The sequence below is a fragment of the Sinocyclocheilus rhinocerous genome, unplaced genomic scaffold (assembly GCF_001515625.1).
Source record: "Sinocyclocheilus rhinocerous isolate Xijiao unplaced genomic scaffold, SAMN03320098_v1.1 scaffold1492, whole genome shotgun sequence".
NCBI lineage: Eukaryota > Metazoa > Chordata > Actinopteri > Cypriniformes > Cyprinidae > Sinocyclocheilus > Sinocyclocheilus rhinocerous.
Genome location: NW_015636532.1, coordinates 93,698 through 104,233, shown reverse-complemented (window position 1 = coordinate 104,233; position 10,536 = coordinate 93,698). Strand labels below are relative to the sequence as shown.

At 38.5% G+C, this 10,536-nt stretch overlaps 1 protein-coding gene across 1 annotated transcript in view; it reads left to right on the top strand.

The window, feature by feature from the left end:
• The first annotated feature begins 3,638 nt into the window (after window positions 1-3,638).
• The window catches only part of LOC107747824 (TBC1 domain family member 8B-like), a 15,861-nt gene continuing 8,963 nt past the window's right edge, over window positions 3,639-10,536 (top strand). The window contains exons 1-9 of the mRNA XM_016562431.1: window positions 3,639-3,765; window positions 5,510-5,629; window positions 5,727-5,845; window positions 5,977-6,199; window positions 7,846-7,850; window positions 8,168-8,335; window positions 8,519-8,620; window positions 8,989-9,139; window positions 9,214-9,428. Coding sequence (XP_016417917.1) covers window positions 3,639-3,765; window positions 5,510-5,629; window positions 5,727-5,845; window positions 5,977-6,199; window positions 7,846-7,850; window positions 8,168-8,335; window positions 8,519-8,620; window positions 8,989-9,139; window positions 9,214-9,428 — 1,230 coding nt within the window. The remainder of the gene's footprint in view (window positions 3,766-5,509; window positions 5,630-5,726; window positions 5,846-5,976; window positions 6,200-7,845; window positions 7,851-8,167; window positions 8,336-8,518; window positions 8,621-8,988; window positions 9,140-9,213; window positions 9,429-10,536) is intronic.

Here is a 10,536-nt window from a genome sequence, read left to right as displayed (position 1 = left end):
ATGAGGTTTGTAATGATGTGAAAATATACTTCTGGAACCAAAGTCTGTTGATCTGAATGGAGTGATTTTGGTCTTTGTTTGGTCTGATTGGTTTGCAGGTGTGCAAGAGGAGCAGTTGGATGTGTCGCATCACTATGACAATCTTGCCTTCGAGGGTGACGTTCATAGCCAGAGTGAAGTTAGGACCTGAGCAGCACAAACAAACACTGATAAAATGCACTCACAGATGAATGAGGGGTTTTGATTTGAGGACTTATATCAAAGCACTGCTGAGCCCTTTTCTGATTAGTTTCTGACTAAGTGCCTATAAATTCTCTCTCTCTCTCTCTCTCTCTCACTCTCTCTCTCTCTCTGTGACTGTTTGTCTCTGTGGGTGATCACAATGATTTCTGGGTCAATCAGAGGTCATGTTTTAATTATCTGTGGCTAATTCGGGGTATTATGATTTCTGATTCAGGGTTTGATTCCCACTGTGGTTGTGTTCATGTTTTGAGACTCCCAGCCTTCCATAAGCATCAGGATGAGCAGTTGTGGAGACACACAGATAGAGACAGAGTGCTCCACCTGCTGTAAATCAGTGGACTTAATGCATACTATACTTTTCCCCTGTTTTTGTGACTTAATAAATTATATTGTTCCAGTTTTGATGGAAATTTAAAATTTCAGAAATATTGTGCCTTACACACACTTATGTATGTGTGCAAATGTATATTACTCATTGCATAGGCCTAGACATAATAGGGGTGGTTCTAAAGGAATTAGTTCTCTTGATTGTAATATTTAAATAAGGGATGAAAATATTTCTTTACTCTTTCATACGGACATTACGGACATTAACACTGTAAATAAAATCTTTTATGAAGTTGCCTGTGTGTGTGATTATACTTTTAAATTATTTACCATATCAAAAAATAATAGAAGTACTTATGAAATATTGAAATAAAAAAAAAATAAAAAGATGTTCTAATTTAAAGGTGACGTATATCAGGAAACTGACTTTTCCAGGTTTTAAGTGCTATAATCAGGTCCCCGGTGCATCTACCAACCAAGGAAACGTGAAAAAGATTAACTCAGTAACTTTGTTTTGGGAAGCCTTTTTCTGCAAGCATCTGAAAAAAGAGAGCGTCTGATTTCGCTCCCTTGGTGACGCTGCAAAGGGATCTCATTATAATATTACCGCCCCTTAATCTGTAAGTTTCCACCCAGGGCGCCATCATTGTGATTTCGCAAGCAACAACGGTGTACCAGTTCTAATGCCATGGCGAAAGTTTGAGCTAACTGTGCTAACTGTTCTGTCTTTGGCTGTGATTTATTTCCCAGCTGTTTACCTTCACAGACATAACCGGCTGTTTTTGTAACTCGTGTGTTTTTAGCGTAAACTTGTGTGTGAATGAGAACTTAGTTTAGTACTCACATGCCTGTGACAGCCGCTTTCTGTCCGTGTGCTTCGGATGTGTAAACGGCCAGTGTAAATGTCTTTGAAGGGAGGTAGTGTTGTGCCAATGATGCGCTCTGACACCTTCACCATCCGCTGCAGGTCTTTTTTATTCTCTTCTGTGCAGCTGCTGAACCACACTGTGATGCAGTAGGTCAGAAGGCTCTCTATTGCTGACCGATAGAAATTGGTCAGCAGGCGATGAGGGAGGTGCGCCTGTTTCAGTTTCCTGAAGAAGTACAGTCTTTGCTGTGCCTTCCCCACCTGATGGGAGATGTGTGTGGACCAGGTGAGTTCGGCTGAGATGTGCACACCAAGGAACTTAAAGCTCTCTACCTTCTCAACCTTCTTACCCTGTATGCAGACTGCAGAGTGCTCAGTACGCCTTGATCTTCTGAAGTCAATTATAAGTTCCTTGGTTTTGGATATGTTTAAGTCCAGATTATTGAGGGAACACCATTTTGTCAGATGCTTTCATTATTGTCTGTAATCAGTCCCACCATGATGGTGTCATCAGCAAATTTGACAATGGTGTTGGTGGAATGGATGGGGGAGAAGTCGTGTGTGCGAGAAGAGGAGGGGGCTGAGGACACACCCCTGTGGTGTGCCAGTGTTCAGGATGAGAGTTGATGATCAGAATTAGAATCAGAATCAGAATGAGCTTTATTGCCAGGTATGTTTACACATACGAAGAATTTGTTTTCGTGACAGAAGCTTCCACAGTGTAACAGAATGACAGTGACAGAACAAAAAAAAACAAAAAAACAGATAATAAAAAATAAAAATAAATAAAAAATAGAACAAGTAAATAAGGAATAAAAATATACAAATCGACAATTGTATGTACAGGTATATAACAATAGACAGTTGTATGTACAGGTATATTATGTGCAAATTGATGATGTGTGGCCCCCCATCCTGACATTCTGAGGTCTGTTGCGCAGGAAGTCCAGTATCCATGTGCACAATGAACTGCCTAGGCCCAAATTGCTCAGATTTTGAACGAGTTTGTGGGGGATGACTGTATTAAAAACTGAACTGAAATCCACAAACAGCATTCTTACATAAGTGTTTCCGTAATCCACGTGTGTAAGTGCAGTGTGGAGAGTTTTGATGACTGCATCTTCTGTCGATCTGTTTGCTCGGTAAGCAAACTGGTTTTGGTCGAGGTCGGCAGGGATGACAGTTTTGATGTGAGAGAGTATGAGTCTCTCAAAGCATTTGGTGATGATAGGGGTTAGAGCAACTGGACGATAGTCATTCAGGCAGTTTACTGTGGTTTTCTTTGGAACTGGGATGATCGTCGCTGACTTGAGGCAGGTGGGGACAGCAGACTGTAATAGCTAGAGGTTGAAAAAGGTGGTAAATACCTCTGCCAACTGGTCTGCACAGGCTTTCAAGATCTATCCAGTGACTCCATCTGGACCAGCTGCTTTCCTTGCGTTGACCCTGCAAATAGAGTGGATCTGACCTGATGCTGGTGTAGCTGTATCGGGTCTTCCTTTTCTGGCAGTGAAGGATGGCTGCTGACATCACTGTTCCACTAGGCAAAGCGAGAAAAGAAAAGACTTAAATTTGTGTAACTGATGAAACAGTTTGTTGAAGATACACAAGCTGGATTGTAATCAATGGCGTTTCATAAAATGTAACAATGTTTTGTTTCTTTAGAGTTTTAAAAATATATATTAAGAACCTATTATTGAACTATTAACACTTTTAAAATGTAAACATCATTGGACTTTTGCTATTTCTTCAAAAGTACTTAAAGAACCGTTAATGAGTAGAACCGGACTCTTTTTTTTTAAGATTCTCATCCCTATTCCTTAGCGACGTCTGAAGGCTTTGGCATGGAGGAAAACCTGACGAGCTCCAGGTAAAACCGCTGTGGGCGGTATCGTTGACAACGCGTCGTAATAAACATATGTTGCTGTCCCTTTAAATAATTTGAAACAAAGTCATGAGGTGGCGCGGGGATTATGGGAAGTGTAGTGAATAGTTTTCAGGGCAGCACTTTCCTCTGCTCAGCGGGGCAGATGTGGAAGACTACAATCCCAGCGGCGCCGGGGTTGCTGTCTTGGCTCAGTTTCTGTCGACGTGGGAAAAGCGGCGCAAGAGCAAACAACACTCAATCTATGGGTGTATGCGCTTGAGATGATACGAGTGTCATGCGAGAGGACGCGCGTCTCTGAAAACAGATTCCAGCATGTGGCTCAAACCCGAAGAGGTGCTTCTCAAAAACGCACTGAAATTATGGGTGACGGAGAAATCCAACGATTACTTCGTGCTGCAGCGCAGACGCGGATACGGAGAGGACAGCGGCGGATTGACAGGTAACGTTACCGTGAGCGCGCGGATATCCGTGTTCAAGCGCTAGGCATGGAAAAGCCTCTGATGCTTCCAACTGTCATCTCTTTTTCGGTGTTACACCTTAAAAAACACTTCAGTTGATTTCCCAAACTATTGATTTTTAGTTTTAACCCCAAGTGCTTTTGCAACAGGTCAAGGGTTAATGCAGTCTTGCAGATTCAGATTGGATGTTTTTGTAAGTTTGACTGTCAGTGGACTGATGATGTGCTCTTTTGAGTGCTGACGTCACCACTGCGGTAAACTGGCCGTGTGCATAAAGGTAGGCTACTTAAAAATGCAACATTCCTCCAGATATGATATATTTAGAAGCCGAAGCCTAAACGTGTTTAATGCGGAGACTATTCATGTAGGTCTGCTGCTCCTTCTCTTTGACAGGAGTTGTTGCGTCACGCTGTGACGTCGGATTGTTTAGGTTTGAGGTGGATCAGCGTGTTTACTGGTGTTTACTGGTGTTTACCGGCAGATGCTTTCTCTCCAATGTCTCTCTGAAAGAAGGCCGTATTGATTGGTGATGCGACTTGGGGATATCTTGTCAGTAAAGGGCAACATGATAACTGCAAGTTTGATGTCATTTTAAGCCAATTTAAACTCTATCTTTTAAAGATGCATACATTTTTACTATTTGAACATGAAATGTTTTGAGAAATATAATTATAATGATGTACATTTGCATGAGAACTAGGGTTACACTTTATTTTAAGGTGTCCTTGTTCCAGTGTAATTATACATTTAAGTACTGAGTAATATTAATTAACTACATGTACTTACTATATTGTTAGGGTTAGGATTAGGGTTACTTGCATTTAATTATGCCTAATTTATTGTTATTACAATAGTAGGTACATGGAACATGTATAACAAGGACACCTTAAAATAAAGTGTTACCTAACTCAGTATAATATCAGTAATTCCACTGTAAAAAATATTTGCAAGTTACTAAAATTGCTTCTAATAATTGTTTAATTTATTTTTAGCTTTCATTCAGGTGTCTGTCACGCGACTCTGTTCCCCAGAGTAAAGACATTGCTCTGTCTTTACATTTATTTTGAAAGCTGACGCTCGCGATTATGGTAAGGGGCGTTGCATTTCCGACGCGTGCTTGTGGTGTTTGGCCAATCACAATGCACTGGGTCAGTTGGCCAATCAGAGCAGACTGCGCTTGTCGGAAGGCGGGACTTTGTAGAAAACGAAGCGTTTGAGAGAGGCGGGGCATAGAGGACCTACAATAATGTACAGTATTTGAAAAATAATGTGTTTTTTGAACATTAAAGCATGTCAACATATTCTGTTACACCAAATACACAAAATAATGACCTTTAAAAAAGCATCATATGACCCCTTTAATAAACTGAACTGAGCTGGATAATGACACTAGTTTTGCAACATCGACAGTGTTATTGAACTGAATTGAAACAGCACTGGACTAAATTGAGATGAATAATGACACTATTATCTTCTAGAGCTGCTTTACAGCTGAAATTGAATTTGTTGGAGGAATTTTACAATATTAACACTGTTATTTCTCTGCTATTAATGTAAAGCTGCTTTGAAACAATCTGTATTGTATAAATGGGACTTGACTTAATAAATAAAATAACTAGGGCTGGGTATCGAGTTCGATACTTTTTAGGCACCGACCGAATTGCCTCGATACCATCGAGTATCGAAAACCGTCTCGTCGTTCGGTACCAAATTTCGATACCTAAGGGGTTAATCTCATCAGCGTCGGAACTTTGGACACAGTTCTTGACTCCACCGCCAAAGTCGCCCCGTTTCGCATTTTACACCAGACGCCCGACTCTCAGGTGTACTGGAGCATTGCCTGTGGTGAGAGCGATGCTGCACACAGTGTTAATGTGTATGTGAAGGCTCAGACTCTCTTCATTTAGATCCTTATATAATGTGTGTGTGTGTGTTTGTGCAGGAGCATCTTTAGAGGAGATCTCACAGCACTGGGACTGGCTGCAGCAGAACATCATCAGAACTCTCTCTGTGTTTGATTCTGGCGAAGACATCACTAGTTTTGTCCAGGGAAAGATAAGGGTGGGAGGGATATTTGTCTCCAAAACACTTTAGAATGTTGTTTTTTCTTGTTTTTGTGTTTTGTGGTATTTTAGATGTAAGTCCCAGTCTTGCATTGTTGACTTCAGTGGTGGTATGTTGTGTTTGTGTAGGGTCTGATAGCAGAGGAGGGCACATCAGCCGCTGACGAGGAGGATCCCGAACGCTTCCGGGAGGCTGTGCTGCGCTTTGAACGTCTGTTCGGTTTGCCTCAGAGAGAGAAGCTTGTGACGTATTTCTCTTGCAGCTACTGGAGAGGACGAGTGCCAAACCAGGGCTGGATCTACCTCAGCACCAACTTCCTGTGTTTCTACTCCTATATGCTGGGAAATGAGGGTTAGAAACATGATCGCCTGTTTACACATAATACCACAAGCTGGCTATTTTATGATGGTTATGATGTCTGAACAATGCGTTTATTAGCAAAGGGGTTTTATAATTGTTTGGAACCAAGGCCACACATATATTTTTATACTTGTGGCCCCCTGGGTGGTCCCTGGACCCCTATTTGAAAACACCTACACTGCCTTTCAAAAGTTTGGGATCAGTAAGATTTTTAATGTCTTTTTTTTATTTTTTATGAGTCTCTTTTGCTCATCAAGGCCGCATTTATTTGTTCAAAAATACAGAAAAAAAACAGTAATATTGTGAAAAATTATTGCAATTTCTAATATTGGTTTCCTATTTTAATATTAGTGCTGTCAAACGATTAATCGCGATTAATCGCATCCAAAATAAAAGTTTTTGTTTGCATAATATATGCTTGTGTTCTGTGTATATTTATTATGTATATATAAATACACACACATACAGTATATATCAAAAATACAGAAAAAAAAACAGTAATATTGTGAAAAATTATTGCAATTTCTAATATTGGTTTCCTATTTTAATATTAGTGCTGTCAAACGATTAATCGCGATTAATCGCATCCAAAATAAACGTTTTTGTTTGCATAATGCTTGCTTGTGTTCTGTGTATATTTATTATGTATATATAAATACACACACATACAGTATATATTCTGAAAATATTTACATGTATTTACATGTCTTTATTTATATTAAATACATGTATATACATGTATATACAGTATTTATATTAAATACATGTAATACATGTATATACATGTAATATATAAAAACATATTTCTCTGAAATATATACATGCATGTGTGTGTTTTTATATATACATAATAAATATACACACAGTACACATACATATATTATGTAAACAAAAACGTTTATTTTGGATGTTGCAAATTGGATGCTGCCTGTAAACACCTCATAGATGCAGCTATTGGTTCAAATAAGGTGTCAATCAAAAGGGCAGAGGCAGCGGCCATTTTGACTTCAATGATTCGGTTTTGTTTACATGCGAAAACAAGCTATACTTCTGAATGCGCCGAGGATTTAAGCGCTCCGTCGGCTAATATGAAATGATACTACATTCCGTGGATGTTTATCAACATATAAATGTGTTATGGACTAAATATTTCACTGAATTGGATAGTCTGGGCTAGGGGTGTGCGATAGTGACCAAAAATTATATCTTGATATTTTCTGGGATTTTATCGATAACGATAATTAGACGATATTTTGCTGAGTGTGTAGCATTAACACATGTTAGACTGCACCCCATAAACACAATCAAGCCGAGAAAAAAAAATGGTGAACCACCCCTTTAAAAAAAAGTACACTTTCATGACTATGTTTCTCAATACACTTTAGTACACTTCGTAATAATAAGGCAATAAAGGTATACTTTTGATTTATTGTTTTAAAAGCCTTTTTTAAAGTAGTTAGTCATCTAATTTGTTTTCTTAAAGACTGATCATGACTTCTTAAAGTCCATAGCAAAAAGATAGATTGGTCTGCTAGTAACAAAATGATAGAGTGGTAACTGCTAGTTAGTCAAACTATTTCTTAAGACACAGTCTTAACATAGTGCCTATGTTTATGCAACTGGCCCCTGTTTTTAAGTTAAAGTTGAACTACTGTTTTATGTTGATGTTGAATAATCTTGTGTGAATTATACTTTCAACACCAAAGTGATTTCCATTAACAGAGGGTAAAAATACATTTTGAAATATATTTTACCTGCAGAACCTAAGCAATCAATCCAGACTAAAGATCAGAGTATTTTTTTTTCACCCCTTTCGGCCATGGGCATATTCTCACAGTTCTGCCTTTAGACTTTTAGAGTTTTGGAGAGTTCATAAGTTTCTGCTGTTTTGTTATCACTGTGTTTGTATTTCACTAATGCCGATTTATGTGTGGTTTTGGCATTAATGTATTCCTGTAGGTGTTTAGTGTGGAGCTGCCAGATCGCGGTAGTCGTGCCCTGACTGTGTGTCTTCGTGGCAAGAGAGCTTTGCGTTTTTCTGAGGTTCGAGATTTTGAGCGACTTGCTGCCACCATTCGCAGAAAGTGTGGGACAGCAGGAAGCCCCCAGCACTACATCAGTAATCCGGTAATTCCTCTACACTTCAGCATCCACTCTTAGAAATGATGTGTTTTAAGTATGCAAACACTTGTCATGATAATATATTTCATATCATTTAAAAATATCCTGCATTTCATGGTATGATTTTGTGGTAACTGTAAAAATGCCAGAGGGGACACTAGATTGTATGTGTGTGTTTTTCTCTCTGAGGATGAGGAGGGTGTTATGGTGGGGCAAAGTCAAGCCGTCAGCACTGAAGCTCTTATGAACGTCTTTCATCCGCATGATGCAGAAAACCTTGACCCCAAAATGGTACAAATAAGCTTATTGCAATATTGGTGCAATGTTAGTTTAGTAAAGATTATTAATGTAATCAAAACATGTGGTATACACTACCGTTTAAAGGTTGGTTGGTTGTCAATAAGATTAAAATATTCATTCAGCAAGGACACATTAAATTGAGAGTAGAAGTGAGAGTAAATGCATTTGTGATGTTACATAGGATTGGCATTTCAAATAAATTCTGTTTTTTCTATACATCAAAGTATCCTGAAAAAAGTATATTGTGTGAAGACTAGAGTAATGGCTGCTGAAACTTCAGCTCTGCCTTCACAGGAATAAATTACATTTTGAAAATATATTCAAATAGAAAACGGTTATTTTAACATTGTGATTGACAGCTGAAGGAGAGAATGAAGGAGCAGTCATGGCAGATCCATTTTGCTGAATATGGCCGTGGAACTGGAATGTTTTGCACCAAAAAAACACGGGATCTCATTGTACGAGGAGTTCCAGAGACCCTCAGAGGAGAACTGTGGATGCTCTTCTCAGGTGTGTGTTGTTCTGGTTGTGTGTGGGTGTATATGTGCCACAGTTTTGTACATACATGTTTGCTTGTGTTATAGGTGCAGTACATGACATGACCTCTCACCCCGGATACTATGGACGGCTGTTGGAGGAGTGTATGGGCAGCAGCTCGCTTGCGTGTGATGAGATTGAGAGAGATCTGCATCGCTCACTCCCAGAACACCCAGCATTCCAGAGCGACACAGGAATCTCGGCTCTTCGCCGCGTCTTGACTGCCTACGCTCATCGCAACCCCAAAATCGGCTACTGCCAGGTGAAAACACACACGTAACATTTTCATCTATTCTAACACATGGTCTCAGCATCAAATTGCACAGTTCATAGAACATCTGATTCATCCTGTTCACAAATTTGTTAAAACGCTTTCTCAAAACCATCATGTTGCACTCTGATTGAATGTCAACACAATTTCAAGCTGCCCAGGTTTGTGTTGGTGTATGAGGTTCATGGCGTAAAATCTTTGATAAATTCTCACTTAGCAAGTGTTTACATGTCAATCAGATGATCCTAGCATGTGTAAAGGCCCTTTGTTTAGGCCTGATTTTGTTTAAAATTATGTTCTTTGCTTAAAGAATAATGGGGCCTTAAGTGACTGGTTGTAGCTTCAAAGTGAATCAGACTTTATGTTGGTGTACTATATGTGTGTATTCAACATCCCCCTCATGCACAACCTACAGTATTATCTGCAAGACTAGCATAAACACAATTATTCATTACACACATTGCACATTGCATCAATATTTGATATTAAATATTTAATAAAACAAGGAAAATGAAAACCAGCTGAATCTATGGTAATAAAGAACATAAATAGAACTCATTTAAAAATATTTATGTGTGCAAAACAGAAAGGACATGAAATTTGAATCATTTTTTGGTAATCAAAACTTGGTGTATGCAAAGTATAAGAAGCATGGGAAATATGCAAAGTGAAGTATTCAAGGAATATGGTGAATGCATATTCTTTTTTTGCTATGGAAGCCAAATAATTTTTGTTTATATTCAATTTGCATATACAGCTATGTCACAAACTCTAAAAAAGGGACTAGGGCTGTGCGATATTGAAGAAAAATGCGATACCTTGTTAAAAAATGCGATATTCGATATGCGATACGATATTGCTTCAAGTGTGTAAAATCAATTCCAAATGTTATTTTAGAATATTTAAAAATTAAAATTATGTAACCAATTTGTTTCACATTCTTTCTTGGAAAAGAAAGAATCACTACAACTTCTGAAAGTGACCAGCAGTGTTTTAGCATTACATAAAAAGTAATTTCACAAATCAGAAAATGTCATTTTAACATCAGTGTGAACACAAAAAAAAAAAAAAGTAATGAAACTTAATTTAATTCAATGTT